The sequence below is a fragment of the Bos indicus genome, chromosome 13 (assembly GCF_029378745.1).
Source record: "Bos indicus isolate NIAB-ARS_2022 breed Sahiwal x Tharparkar chromosome 13, NIAB-ARS_B.indTharparkar_mat_pri_1.0, whole genome shotgun sequence".
NCBI lineage: Eukaryota > Metazoa > Chordata > Mammalia > Artiodactyla > Bovidae > Bos > Bos indicus.
The window spans coordinates 21,228,915-21,245,112 of NC_091772.1; the positions used below are offsets into that span (position 1 = coordinate 21,228,915).

Genomic DNA, 16,198 nt, shown 5'->3' on the forward strand with positions numbered 1-16,198 from the left:
TTCATATCAAAGTTACCCACATTCCTGGTATCTCATTGTTTTTTTTAACATTCATTGTTTTATTCCATGACAGTACTGCTAAAATATGTTTCCACTTCTTTTTTTTTTTTTTTGCCAACTATCACATTTTATCTCATTTCCAGATGTGCACAAGGTTGGAAGGGAAATCGTTGCCACATCAAGGTTAACCCACCGACTGCTGATTTCCCGAACACTCAGAACAGTAAGTGACATTGTGACCAAAATCACTTGAGTTTTGGAGTCTCTAATATTTTTCACTGGATATTTACATTTTTTCATTGGTTTGAAATTCCAGATATATGGACCCTCCTGGGTATTGGATTAGCTTTCCTGATAGCTCATATTACTCTAGCAGTCTTGTGTTTTCTTGCCAACAGAAAAGTACCAGTAAGGTAAGAGATGCCTTCCATTGCTCTGGCAGACCAATTTTCTGAAACATTTCATTTGTTATGTTTTTCTTTCATTCCACATTACATTCAGGTAACTTCAGTTTTCCATACTTCATGGATTTATTTTTCTGGGAAGAAAGCCTAAGCTATTTAATGATTAGTAGTTTTTAAATAAAAAGCCATAGTTTACTTTTCTGATTATGTTAGAAACATTTTTGATGACACTAAATAACAAAATCTGACGTTCGGCCCAAATGAAAAATGCACAAGGTGATGGATGTCCCACTTTCTGGCAGTGCTCAGGGTCGGCAGCAGAACTGTCAAAGAGACCCTTTCTCAGCTTGCTCAGGGAGGTCTCGCACCAGTGCCCCAGACCAAGACTGCATGTCCCAGGTGGCATGCAGATCCGAGGCTGAGATCTGTGTACCTGGAGGGACTCTGTGGGCTGGACTCATGCATGATTAAGACCTCACAAGCTATTGTGCCCTTCAGGATTCTGGGGCTTCCTACCCCATACCCATCTTCTATCATCTGAATGAGAAACACATCACATCCCCCCAGTAATGAAAGCGATCGTCTTTCCCATGAACTAAACAAGCTAGGGCTCAAAATAAGATTTAATGAAATTTTAAGAAATTAAAGAAATGCATCGTGTCTGCACACCTGCATTTGTGTTCATAAATTTAGATTTGCTGCAAGCCAGTGTGTCACAGAGCCCTGGATAAGCTGCCTGTTCCTTGGAGCCAACTTATATGTGCCTCCTGCTTGAATTCTCCTCACATCACCAGCCTGCAATCATGTTAATTAGCAGACACCAAACTTGATATCATCAATTAAGGCAAATTTATTATAAAATTATAGTGTTCATTAGGAAAAAAGATATGTTTTAATCCATTACTATTAAGATCTTACTCATCTATTAATTCTTTGTTTCTTATGTGCCTAAAATATGCCAGACAATGTGGATACAAACATGAATGAAAATAAGTCTGGACTTAATGTAGTGGGGAAAAAACAGAAACAAAGCTACTAAGTGAAACACTGGTTTTGTGCTACTATATAGTAGCTTTTTCCAGAGAAACAAAAAAATGGATTAAAAGATAGAAGCTAGCTATCTAGTTAGATATCCTGTTGTTTCTATCCTTCTGTGTGTATATATATCTTTAATTATCAAATACATAATATATTTAATGTATAAATATAATATATTACAAAACCTATACAATAAATTAGTAATTATTATATAAGTATTATATTAATATCTTAATTATGTTTAAATATGTCAGTATACACTATATTAAGATATCTTAAAATTAACATATATCTTCATATAAAGAATTACATATTAATATATTACATTTATGCAATATGAATTATAAAAGTGTTTATTAATGAGATAATCATGTTTAATTGTATTAATAAGATAATAATATAATATATGAAGAGAGAAGGACTTATTTATTCATGTAATAGTGGGGACTGGCAAGCGTGAAACTTGCAGGGCAGGCCTGCAAGTTGGAAAGTCCAGTAAGCGTTGATGGTGTAAGCTTGAGTCTAGAATCTTTCAGACAAGCTATCAGACTGGAAACACAGGTAGGATTTCTCTGTTGTAATCTTGAGGCAGAATTCTTTCTTCTTTAAGAGATCTCAGCCTTTACTCCTAAAGCCTGCGTATAAGTGAGTGAGCCCCACCCACAATACAGGTAGTAATCTTAAAGTTGGCTGATGGTAAGTGCTTGTGACATCTGAGAAGTCCTTCACAGGTAGCATCTCGAGTATTGTTTGAACAAACAATAGGGCTCCACAGCCCAACCAAGTTGACACATAAAACTAATCATTGCATTATATAAATAAGTTTTCACTTTGTCACACGAGTGCATGTTCCTCCGTTCTTTGTCTTGTCACAACAAAGATTTGGAGCAATGGACATTAAAGCCCTCGGCGCGTCACAGCTCTCAGGTCTTGGACAAACCATGTTATAGCTTTTAGGCAAATCAGTGTTACAGCTCTGTTTTATTTAGAAGATAGCAGGAGAATCCATCCTCGAAGCGTGAGGGCATGCCAACCCAAAGACTCAAAGAGAAGAGAGTGGAGGAGCACGCAGGGGAGGGAGAGAGTGAGAGACGGAGAGAGAGAGAGAGAGGGAGAGAGAGAGAAAGAGCACACACACGTGGGAGAAAAAGAGAGTGAGAAAGTGCTTTGGCTCCTCCTTTTATATGTTTTTTCCTCCACCTGGGCCTGCCCTATGCACATTGGGCTTATCCAGGAGTGCTGTTTGTTCTACCTGAAGTCTTCACTCTGGTCCTCAGACCTTCCTTTGACCTTTCTTTGTTCTATTTTCGCGGGCTTTTCCCTTCTTTGTCTTTTAGCCACCGCCATTTTGGACTCCTTTTCCCTATTCTACCTACCTAACAATATGAACACAATCAGCAGAAGTCCTCAAAAAGAACCTAAAGTTTCACACCTTCTCCAGATTCATATTGGACAACCTGTATATTCTGGGCTATGGAGAGACCTCTAAGGCAAATGTTGGTGGCACCACAGCCCAGCCTGAGAGATCTCTTTTCCTCTTTCTCTCCTTTCTCACTTAGAGTTTGAAATCATAATTTTTTTCTTAATTGAGGTACAGTTGTTTTACAGTGTGGTATTAGTTTCTGGTGTATAGCAAAGTGACTCAGTTATATGTGTATATACATGTATTTTTTTCCAGATTACTTTCCATTATATTTGATCAAATATAGTTCCCTGTGCTATACAGTAGGACTTTGTTGTTTATCTATTTTACATGTAGAAGTAAGAGTCTGGTAGGCTACAGTCCATGGGGTCGCAAAAGAGTGGGGCACAACTTAGCAACTAAATAAGTGTGTATCTGTTAAATCCTAAACTCCTAATGTATCCCTTCCCCACCCCTTTCCCCTTTGGTAACAGTAACAAACCATAGTTTGTTTTCTATGTTTGTGAGTCTCTTTCAGTTTTCTAAATAAGTTCATTTGTACCATTTTTTTTAGATTCCCTGGGACATGTTTTAACATATGTATTTAAATTTAACAATAAGTCAGCTTTTTTCTGAGAATTAAGTTTGAGTTGGTTGCTTGGATAGTTAGCATGACTGGCTTTGTCACTTAGATGAGATGGTAGACAAATTCCATAAAGAACTCAATATAAAATATTCCAGAAATTTTTTTCTTTGCAACCACTAAACTTATAGCTTACTGTGAACGATATTGGATTCTTGATCTCCGAAGAAGATTTAGCTTCAGGACCAGAGGAGAGACCAGGCTTGACCACTCAGGGCTCTTGTGTGGCAGAAGTTTCATTACAGTGAAAAAGAAAGCTTCTGACAAAGACATCAGAAGGGGATGGAAAGTGTCCCCTCACTAGTCTTAGCAAGGGAGCTATGCTGCTACTGCTGCTAAGTTGCTTCAGTCATGTCTGACTCTGTGCGACCCCAGAAACGGCAGCCCACCAGGCTCCGCTGTCCCTGGGATTCTCCAGACAAGAACACTGGAGTGGGTGGCCATTTATACTTTTTAAATTAGTTATTACAATAAATCAAAAGAATGTCCCAAGATTGTAAAGGTCTTACTAGACCCACTCCCACAATTTACATTTTAAGATAACAGGATTAGTCAGAAGGTTCTCAAGAAGGAGAAACATATCCTCAAGCAGGATACATTGTTAATACAATCCTTAGTACAGAGTTTAAGCTGAGTTGTTTTGTTGTGTAATCATCAGCTCTGGGCTTAAGAAAAGAAAACTAAAACTAAGGACTATAGGAAAAAAAAAAGAAGTTTGTCCTTTTCTCCTCCTTGAGAACTCCAGACCCCTTGAGAGCCCCAGACCCCTCTCTCCTCCTCAGGGACCCCCAACTTCTTATCAACCTATCTAGAAATTGACTCAATACAATTTTTAACATTAAAATAAAAATGTAAAAGGAGATGCATATTTTTCTAAATTATTTTAGAGATAACTCAAGTGGCAATGTTCAAAGACCACTGCACCAAGTTTGATTTTCCACCAACTCCACCCTCCACACACACCCTACCCTTGGGAAGTGTTTGCATTCCTCTGAAGTGTGTGGCATTTCACACAATATGCCTAGCAGAGCTATACAAACACATGTATTTTTGATACTAAGTAAAAATAGCCTGGTATTCCTTCAGGGTTAGTCACTGAGTTGTCAGAATGTTATCCTCAAGGAGACTGTTACAACACCATTTTGTAGTGTTATTACTTAACAATTTCCATATTAACCATTCCTTATCTTTATATTCCCAGTTTCTAGCATTATATGCATAACATATCCAATACACACCTATTGAAGACTATCTGTACTTTAATATTATCCGTACTTCTGATTATCACCAGAAATAATGCTCATGTTTACTAATGACTTTTCAATTAAAATGTTGCACATTAACTTTTTTTAAATGTCTTTTTGCAAAAAATCATTTAAGCCCTAAAGCAACTTAGAATGTTTGGCTGGGAGATAGCTACATGATAACAATGACTCATCTTGAAAATAATACCAAAACTTTGAGATAGGCAGGAATTAATGTAAGCAAGAAATTTATCACCTTCTCTAAATAAACCTTAACCTTAATCTTTTTCATTAGATTTTATAAAAACAATCTGTAGCATAAGAGATCCTTCAGTGACTTGAAACTTTTTTGTATTCATTTCTGAAAAACACAGGATGGAGCACTGCGTGCTCAGACAATGCTAAGCACAGCAACAAGCCTCTTAAAGTTGTTTTTAGAGATGCAGTTCCTGGATTTTATTATACATTCTCTGACCTTTCTGTTAGCTACTTACTACCAAATGTATGAGTGAGGACATGATTGCAGGGGAAGAAAGCATCTCAAGCACCTTAATCAAAATAAAGAATTTAGTGTAACAATGCACATGTCTTACAGAGCTCAAGGGTAGGAATAAAGAGATCAGGCCTCAGAAAGGCCTGGACCCAGTGGTATTCTGCTTCTCATCTCTGCTGCTTTTTGCTTCACTCTTGGTGATTCTCTCTCTGAAGACATTCTGCCTTTACTCTGTCTATATAACAAAAATGTGTTGCCTTGAGGATGGATGTTACTCATTATGCCCCCAGACCAGGGGAGAGACTATATCTTTGTTTTTCTATCTCCAGTCCATATTCCAAAGGAAGACCCTCTAATTAGCCCACTTGGGTCAAGATCCCATTTCTGGTTAAATCAACTATGGGTGAGTTATAGGGCAAGATCAACTGTACAAACATGGCTTCTGGGACCCCATACAATGCCCCATGGTAAGGATGATGGGGGTCATCACAAAAGGTCTCTGAAAGGTATCTACTACACCTGGCCTCAGAGTCCAAAATCCACCAGATTTTCCTCATGAGACTTCAGTTCAGTCACTCAGTCGTGTCCGATTCTTTGCGACCCCATGAACTGCAGCACGCCAGGCCTCCTTGTCCATCACCAACTCCCAGAGTCCACCCAAACCCATTGAGTCGGTTATGCTATCCAACCATCTCATCCTCTGTTGTCCCCTTCTCCTCCTGCCCTCAATCTTTCCCAGCATCAGGGTCTTTTCAAATGAGTCAGCTCTTCACATCAGGTGGCCAAAAGTATTGGACTTTCAGCTTCAACATCAGTCCTTCCAATGAACACCCAGTACTGATCTCCTTTAGGATGAACTGGCTGGATCTCCTTGCAGTCCAAGGGACTCTCAAGAGTCTTCTCCAACACCACAGTTCAAAAGCATCAATTTTTTTGCACTCAACTTTCTTTCTAGTCCAGCTCTCACATCTTTAGAGGATGCAACAAATTTGTATTAACTTCTAGAATTGTTTGCAGTTAATACAAAAAGCTGTGACAATCCCACCTACACCAGAAAGCCAGTATTAAAGAACACAAATAAATAGTGGACTATTTATCCTTATTTTCCTAAAGCCACATAACACTCACTCCTTTCCTATTTGGGATTACATCATCTTTGCCTGGGGAAAAATACACAGTAAATAGCTGTTTATTATGCTGTCTTATGGCACTTACTCCTGAGGGATTGTGTTGATTTAATAAATACACTAACAGATGTTAAAAATTAACAGACCTATTTCATTCAGTTATGCTGAGAAATAAGACAGGTCTACATCTTTCTAAAAACTTTCTAAATAATTTCATGGGATTATAAGTATGTACAACTGTAAAAATGTTACTGAGTAGGAAATTATAAGACCTGAATATGATCTTGGAAATGCCTCTTGATTCAATGCCGTGAACATTTATTAAGATGTCCTATGTGCTGGTCTTGCAAAAGCTCAAAGATATATATTTATATGTGTGTGTGTGTGTGTGTGTGTGTGTGTGTGTGTGTGTGTGTGTGAGTGATATATATATGTGTTATATGCTTTCTGGCTCATACTCCATTATAGTAATGTATTTATTTGACTATGGGACGTGTAAAGGTAGAAATGTAAAACAAAATACTTTGGGGATAAAATGGAAGGAAAGAATGATCAAAATAGTAATTGTTTATATTTCTGATAAAAAAGGTGACTGGAATCCCAAAAGGTTTACCAGCTGCCCATGCAAAGTACAGATGTTCTTGGTTGAGATTTATGAATGAGTGGCCCTGATGGCCAAATAAAATATCTGTCTCTATATTATTATTCTTTCTCCCAGAGCCTTTCCCACTGCTAACACCTTGTATGATAATACGTTTCTTTGGGGGCAGAAGTTTTGCTTCTCTCCTAGTTTGTGATCCTTGGCTAGACCTAAACTGGGTTCAGTAATGAATATTTATCCTTAGCCAAAATCAAAAATTACTTACTTTATGCCTCAAGGCATTCAGCTGCTCTTGCAGCTAGAATGTCACTAGTGAGCCTGTCTTTGGTCCCAGAACTGAATTCTTAGCCTTAGCAAATTGGAATTCCACCAGCGGCAATGACTAAGGTCCCGATGCTTGCAAACCTTTGCTCTCTCCACATATGCATTTGCCCAAAAGAAGTTCAGCTGTTAAGATGCACAAACCTAACTCCCCAGTCTCAGGCCTTTGTGCATATATTGGCCATGTTCTGTCAACTCTGCTAAATGTTTACTTTGGGCTAGAAAAGGACAATGGAGAGCAGGGTTTTGAAATCTTTCCCTTAAAAACAGGATTGGACCATATGTGATCATGATGATTTCTCCTCTTCCTCCTCCTTCCTTTTCTTCTCTCTCTCTCTCTCTTTTTTTAAAGAATACCACGCCACCTATTCTTTTCCCTTAATCCTCACCTTTGTTTTTTGTCTTGAAATGATAGAACAAGCCCATAAAAAAGACCTCAAAGGAAGAAGAGCCTTTGTCCCAGGTACCTCTCTGCACCTCTCAGAAGAGTCCCATTCCCTACCCTGTGCCTGGGGATTTCAGAACTCCTTTTATTCAGAGTGGAGTGAGTGGGGCATGGCATATGTCTTGGTGTATCACATAGAGGCGATATATTCTGGGAAGATGAAATTCAGATGGATGAAGAGGGCTGCAAGGGGAAAGTAACATTTATATAAAGCCTGAAAGGATGAAGAAACTAGGTAGAGATGAGGAAAGAACATTGCTGAAAATAAAAGATACTGTGGAAACTTACAGTTTCTCAGTAGGCTGACATAGCTATAGAATATGGAGGAGAACAAGTTACATTACACTTGTGATAAAAGTATGTGGTAGAGAGGTGGTTAAGGGTTTTGAATGACTTTTAAGGAGTTTTCAATTTATTGATAAAGTTGGGATAAGTGCTGTCTGTCTGTCTGTCCCTCCCAGCATCTAGAGAACTGGCCTTTATGGATTGCATTAATGGGCTCCCTTGTCATCTGAATTTATATTATGTTTGGTTGAAGTGGAGCGTACCTTGAGGGAGGAAAGAGAGAGGGGGCTGGGTATTCATAATCCTGGCTCCAGCCAGGATTATGGCTCCAGCACCATTCTAGCTGGCTGGTGGCTGTGATAGGTCCATGAGGGGCCCTATGTAGACCTCAGCTGTACCTCTTCTCAGTCTTCCTCCTTCCAGCCTAGGCTGGTAACAGGCCTGATGTCATTGGCCCAGCCTACTGCCACATCATGTATGGTTTCTTTATATTCTGGCCACACTTTTGCAAATTATCATTTTATTGAACACTCCTCACTTTCCCAATTGGAGTATATCAGCTGTTTCATGCTAGGGTCTTAACTGATGCAAGCCAGGAAAGTGTTTTAAGAATGACAAGAAGTCTTTTCAGACTGTAAGAAGAATGACCAGATCATATTTATGGTTAAAATAAAAGAATGCAGCGCATGAGAACAGATTAGGATAAGATTATAAAAGCGATCATCTGTCTAGAGGACATAATCCTATTTCAGAGGTTTGGATAAGAAACAATGAGAACTTGAACTTGAGCAGTGGCAACTGACCTGATATACCTGGTGAGGAAAAAACACGTGTCAGAGTTGATCCAAGACTGTATTACTTAGACAACTGCATAGTTGATAATGCCGCTAACAAAAATCCAAAAACCCAGGGAGATAAACAGCTTGGGTAATAGGGAAGAAAACTGTTTTGATATTCTGTATTTTCTTATACATAAAATGAGGAAGTTGAACTAAAATTTTCCCGAATACCTGTCATGTGTAGCTTTTTGGCACCAGGGACTGGTTCCATGGAAGACAATTTTTCCACAGACTGGGAGTGGGGTGATGGTTTCAGGGTGATTCAAGTGTATTACGTTTATTATGGACTTTGTTCTTATTACATTGTGATATATAATGAAATGATTATACAATTCACCATAATGCAGTATCAGTGGGCGCCCTGAGCTTGTTTTCCTGCAGCTAGATGGTCCCATCTGGGGGTGATGGGAGAGCAATGGGTTGTTGTTTATTGTTCAGTCGCTCAGTCGTGTCCAACTTTTGTGACCCCATGGACTGCAGCACGCCAGGCTTTCCTGTCCTTCACCATCTCCTGGAGCTTGTTCAAATTCATGTCCACTGAGTCATCCAACTATGGGGAGCAGCTGTAAAATACAGATGAAACTTTACTTGCTCACCTGTCATTCATGTCCTTCTGTGTGGCCTGGTTCCTAACAGGCCACGACTGGGGGCCAGGGGATTGGGAAATCCTGATGCATAGGCCACCCCCACAATTCAGGGCATGACTATATATTATGTTTACTGTTGTTTTTGTTTATTTATCTTTAAATAGACTTAGGGTTTACTCCTTTGGGCCCTGAGTTTTGCCTGGTTGTGATGTATTAATAACTGTGTTAAACCTTTCAGCTATTAGTGTGCCTTTTATCTGACTGAGTAGTGTCCTGTCTTTATCTTTGCATTACAATTCTCCAAGAGAGTTAATGATTAATTTTAAAAATTAAAAGTGTCTAACTTACAATTCAAAATTAGACTAGGCACTTAGCAAATCTATCATTATGGTGGTCTTGACCACACTGATGACTGATGATTAGAAACAGCAATATCTGGGACTCAGTTCTAATTCTATTTGCAGATAAATCTCTGGGAAGAAGAGACAGCAGTGTTTGTTTACTCTGTTCTTTGCCTAACACACAGTGTGCTTTTCACAAATAACATGTAGGGCAGATGAAAAATAAGGTGGCTAGGGGCTGTGATGTATTTGCAGTAATACATCAAAGTCTTGGAATTCAGGCTCTATAAGCCAAATATGCCCAAGACATAGAATGAATGATACCAGCTACCATTTTTCCAGACTCCAGTGATCAAGAAGAACTTATTGGTCAAAGGAAGATAGAATAAATTTTCAGAAATACTAGGTTTACTTCTTCCTTTCCCATAAAAATAAAACACAAAAGGAAAAACTTTCACAAACACTAACCACAGAAGCTGTGTCATCTGCAAATCTTCCCAGGTGACGTTGAACAAAAGCAAGCACTCCTACTTCTGAGTGTCCAAAGTGCTTTGTTCTCAGCCTTGTTTTTTTCTCTTCACATTGACTTTTGGTTTGATGTCTCCCATATCAGATTGTGAGCTTCTTGATGGTAGGGTCCATGTCCTATTCATATTCATATTCCTAAGTTCAACAAATAGCAGTTAGAAAATGCATCTTAGTAATTATTTGTTTGAGGAACCAGAGGAACCAGTAATTATTATTTGAGGAACCAGAGATCAAATTGCCAATATCCACTGGATCATCAAAAAAGCAAGAGAGTTCCAGAAAAACATCTATTTCTGCTTTATTGACTATGCCAAAGCCTTTGACTGTGTGGATAACAATAAACTGTGGAAAATTCTCAAAGAGATGGGAATACCAGACCACCTGACCTGCCTCTTGAGAAATCTGTATTCAGGTCAGGAAGCAACAGTTAAGAACTGGACATGGAACACCATACTGGTTCCAAATGGAAAAGGAGTATGTCAAGGCTGTATATTGTCACCCTGCTTATTTAACTTACATGTAGAGTACATCATGAGAAATGCTGGGCTGGAAGAAACACAAGCTGGAATCAAGATTGCTGGGAGAAATATTAATAACCTCAGATATTCAGATGACACCACCCTTACGGCAGAAAACAAAGAAGAACTAAAGAGCCTCTTGATGAAAGTGAAAGAGGAGAGTGAAAAAGTTGGCTTAAAGCTCAACGTTCAGAAAACTAAGATCATGGCATCCAGTCCCATCACTTCATGGCAAATAGATGGGGAAACAGTGTCAGACTTCATTTTTTTGTGCTTCAAAATTACTGCATATGGTGACTTGCAGCCATGAAATTAAAAGACACTTCCCTTCTCCTTGGAAGGAAAGTTATGACTAACCTAGACAGCATATTAAAAAGCAGAGACAGGAGGAGGTCCTAAGATGGTCGAGGAATAGGATGGGGAGACCACTTTCTCCCCAAAAAATTCATCAAAAGAACATTTAAATGCTGAGTAAATTCCACAAAACAACTTTTGAATGCCAACAGAGGACATCAGGCACCCAGAAAAGCAGCCCATTGTCTTCAAAAGGAGATGGAGAAGTCTTGAGGCTACTGTAAAAATAAGATTGAAAACCAGAAGCAGGAGGCTTAAGTCCAAATCCTGAGAACACCAGAGAACTCCTGACTCCAGGGAACATTAATCAACAGGAGCTCATCAAATGCCTCCATACCTACACTGAAACCAAGCACCACCCAAGGGCCGACAAGTTCCAGAGCAAGACATACCACACAAATTCTCCAGCAACACAGGAACACAGCCCTGAGCTTCAAAATACAGGCTGCCCAAAGTCACTCCAAACCCACTGACATCTCATAACTCATTATTGGACATTTCATTTCTCCAGAGAGAAGAAATCCAGCTCCACCCACCAGAACACTGACACAAGCTTCCCTAACCAGGAAACCTTGACAAGTCACCGGTACAACCCCACCGACAGCGAGGAAACTCCACAATAAAGAGGACTCCACAAACTGCCAGAATAGAGAAAGGCCACCTCAAACACAGCAATATAAACAGGATGAAGAGACAGAGGAATACCCACAAGGTAAAAGAACAGGATAAATGCCCACCAAACCAAACAAAAGAGGAAGAGATAGGGAATCTGCCTGAGAAAGAATTCTGAATAATGATAGTGAAAATGATCCAAAATCTTGAAATCAAAATGGAATCACCGATAAATAGCCTGGAGACAAGGACTGAGAAGATGCAAAAAAGGTTTAACAAGGACCAAGAAGAAATAAAAAAGAGTCAGTATATAATGAATAATGCAATAAATGAGATAAAAAAACACTCTGGAGGGAACAAATAGTAGAATAACGGAGGCAGAAGATAGGATTAGTGAAGTAGAAAATAGAATAGTATAAATAAATGAATCAGAGAGGAAAAAAGAAAAACGAATTAAAAGAAATGAGGACAATCTCAGAGACCTCCAGGACCATGTTAAATGCCCCAACATTCAAATCATAGGAGTCCCAGAAGAAGAAGACAAAAAGAAAGACCATGAGAAAATACTTGAGGAGATAATAGTTGAAAACTTCCCTAAAATGGGGAAGAAAATAATCACCCAAGTCCAAGAAACCCAGAGAGTCCCAAACAGGATAAACCCAAGGTGAAACACCCCAAGATGCATATTAATCAAATTAACAAAGATCAAACACTAAGAACAAATATTAAAAGCAGCAAGGGAAAAACAACAAATAACACACAAGGGGATTCCCATAAGGATAACAGCTGATCTTTCAATAGAAACTCTTCAGGCCAGGAGGGAATGGCAGGACATACTTAAAGTGATGAAAGAAAATAACCTACAGCCCAGATTACTGTACCCAGCAAGGATCTCATTCCAATATGAAGGAGAAATCAAAAGCTTTACAGACAAAGCTTTACAGAGTTGGTGATGGACAGGGAGGCCCAGCGTACTGCAGTCTGTGGGGTCGCAGAGAGTCGGACATGACTGAGCAACTCAACTGAACTGAATTATTTGTTAAATCAGATTTCTTAGCCTGTTTCCAGTAGGGTGTTTGAGTCCAAATGAACATCTTATATTCCAAGAAATATTTTACTTGGCTTCAGTGCTCCAAGATTTATTTCTGCTAGAATCCTCACAGATGACTCTTAAAGTTAGGATATCATTGTTGAGTTTTATTTAAAAATTTCAATCCAGCTTGATTGGCTGAAAGCTAATAAAGGAATTCCAAATGATGCCTACGTGTATGACCTTTAGCAGAATCATTACTGAATTCCATGATGGGCTACAAAATCAGCCCATAGTCAGGAGCTTAAATCCTGGAATATGAATGAAGGACATTAGAGAAAACCAAAATCCTGTGAGTATGCACATTCATAATCTATGGAAGAAATTGGATATCAAAACACTGGGCATTTCAGGGAGGCAGGAAATTTAAATTTAAGAAGTGACTATATTCACTCATCCCAATATCATCCTCACACTATATCATTTCATTTGGATATTTATACGTGTGACAGATTTTACCCTGAATGTTTCTGAAAACAATGCCTGGCATCTGACAGTCTAATCTAGTCCATCTAGTTGGTAATCTAATTATCAGTTTTATTCATAATGATATTATTACTCCCATTCTACTTTTTTAAATTTTATATTGGAATATAGCCAATTAACAATGTTGTGATAGTTTCAGATGCACGGTGGAGTGACTCAACTATACATATACATGTGTCCACTCTCCCCCTATATAGATGAGTATATAGATTTACTCTTAAAGTAATATTCATATTTATCAAATGAACAAAATTAAAAATTTCACATGAATGTTCAAAATATTTGCTGTAAATAACTAGTAACTCCTTAAGTAACCACTCCTCTGATCGTTGGTTCTTCCCTGGTGGCTCAGATGGTAAAGATTCTGCCTGCCAATTCAGGAGACCCAGATTCGATCCCTAGGTTGGGAAGATCCCCTAGAGAAGGCAGTGGCTACCCACTCCAGCATTCTTTTCTGGAGAATCCCATGGACAGAGGATCTTGGCAGGCTACAGTTCCTGGGGTTGCAAAGAGTTGACTGTACAAAATCAGCTTACATGCAATGTGTCAGGGATATAAATCTGGAATAATACAGGCTTCAGTGGTTTGTACATGTGTGTGTTGTCATTGCTAACTTTCCCAAGTTGTTTCAATTCTGTTGTCATCAGATACAGACTCCAAATAGTCTAAGAAATAAATTCTGTGTGAAAAAATAGAGCACTTTACTGTATAATAGCTCCATGTTCTAATTATTTGATCTGAAGATAGCTATTTTCCCATTTCAATACAGATGACTGTTTAGCAGAAATAGTCCTCGGGGCAAGATTCAAGGCGCTTTTCAGCATCATCTTTCTGTTCACTATAAATCTTACATGAGCAGGAAGACAGCATTTCAGTCCTGATGTATTTCAGTGTTTCATTTGTTTCTGTCTATCCAAGCAATCAGAGTAGAAGAATGTGTTGTAGGGAAACCAGAGTTGCTCCTTGAAAGAGGTAACCTCATTTTAACCTCTGTTTAAATGAGGAAGTACAGGAAGGTAGTAAAGATAAGTGAGGTATGTGCTATTAGCAAACCATTTAGCTCCACAATGGCATGTAGCAAATACATTCAGTCACTATTGCCAGAAAATCAGAATTCTAAATGTTGTTCATTATTAATGATACTAGAGGGTAGGGAATTTCAAAGAGGGGATGATGGGATCAGCTCCATAATTTTTCTTCACGAACTGCTTTGCCATCCTCCTGCTAGACTCTTTTCTGCTTTCACATCATCTTTGATAGCATTTCTCCTTAGAACCATCCTTAGGGACACTCTTAACAAGTTCAATGATCTGTTTACTGTGTGGGAATCTCTAGCTCACCAATGAATCAAAGACACAATTACAACAGACCTTAAAGACCAGCCTGTTTTTGTCTTTGGAAAGAGAAATACATATATCAGAAACTCTTAATAATTCATTAATATACTTGTTGGCAAACATTTATTAATCACCTAGTATGTGCTGGGCACTGTGCTCTTGGCTGGGGATATAGAAATACAGGATAATGTACAATCTGGTGGAGAAGGCATATAGAAAAGCAAATAATGTCATTTCTTCAACAAGCATATATGCAGCTACTTCCTACTAAGTTTTGGAGAAACACAGGTAAAGAAGAGGTCAAGTCTATTTCGGAGGTGAAAATAATATTGTGGGGGAGATTGAGAAAGGATTTATGTGCTACATCACTCAAGTCTGAATTCATAGGTTGAAAACCCCAAATGAAAAGCAGGAAGAGCAGACAGAACAACTTGTGTCAAGGTACAGGCTGTACTGGAGAATGATGTGGATTAATGTGTAAAGAATCTACCTGCTAATGCAGGAGATACAGGTTCAATCTCTGGGATGGGAAGATCCCCTGGAGAAGGAAATGGCAACCCACTCCAGTATTCTTCCTGAAAAGTCCCATGAACACAGGAGCCTGGTGCGCTACAGTCCATGAGTTGCAAAGAGTCAGACATGACTAAGCATGCAAACACAGATAAGGAAAAATGATAGGAAATTAAGAATTTAAGAAATCTACATAGGATGCTAATCATGTGCTTGTGTACATAAAAATTTCTCTTTATATTTTAAAACTAAGTTGTTTTAGAATAACTATAAGAAAACATAGTTTTATTGCTTTTTAAAAATTTTAAGCACTATGATCTGAATGAATTCAAAGATCCAAGAGAGTTTTAATAAATGTATTGATAAACCCAATATAGGATATGTTTAAAGGAATTTGTTGGTATTTGTAAGTCATAATGAAGTAAGTCAGTTTTTCTACACAGATTATCATATGGAGTTGTCAACTTTAAATTGTCTAAAATGATTTAGAAAGAAGCAAGTTGCTGGGCGATTGCTAAGGGAACTCACGAAGGCTGATAATTAACTTCAACACTGCAATCAGTTTCAATCAAACAGATTATGTGTCTAAGGGAATTCAATAAGAAAATTAGAGTGAGTTTTCATATAGAGCAATTTACATGAAAAAATATTTCATTCTGATTGAAAAAAGTTATATAGTACTTGGTCTTTTCCAACTGTGGGACTTTGGGTGTCACATTCATTCAAAGAGAAAGGAAGAGAACATATTTTCAGAAGATAAAAAAAAATATATATATATTTTTTCAGCTAGCAAAAAGTTATTAGAAATCAGAAGTAGAAACCAGCCAGGCACATGTGTATTTACTCATATCTAAACACCAGTGTTAGCAGAACAGGGCTATCTAAACTGTATGATGAAGGACCAGCTGTGTTTTGTTTTGTTTTCAATCCATCACATACCAATGCTTTTGTAAGACGTACTGGGAAAGTGAAATTAAAAGATACACAAGACAC

General features: G+C 38.3%; 1 protein-coding gene across 1 annotated transcript in view; it reads left to right on the plus strand.

Moving 5' to 3' along the window:
- Positions 1–16,198, plus strand: part of MALRD1 (MAM and LDL receptor class A domain containing 1) — a 553,710-nt gene that overhangs the window by 522,020 nt on the left and 15,492 nt on the right. The window contains exons 37-38 of the mRNA XM_019971898.2: positions 144–223; positions 317–413. Of these exons, the coding sequence (XP_019827457.2) occupies positions 144–223; positions 317–413 (177 nt within the window). The remainder of the gene's footprint in view (positions 1–143; positions 224–316; positions 414–16,198) is intronic.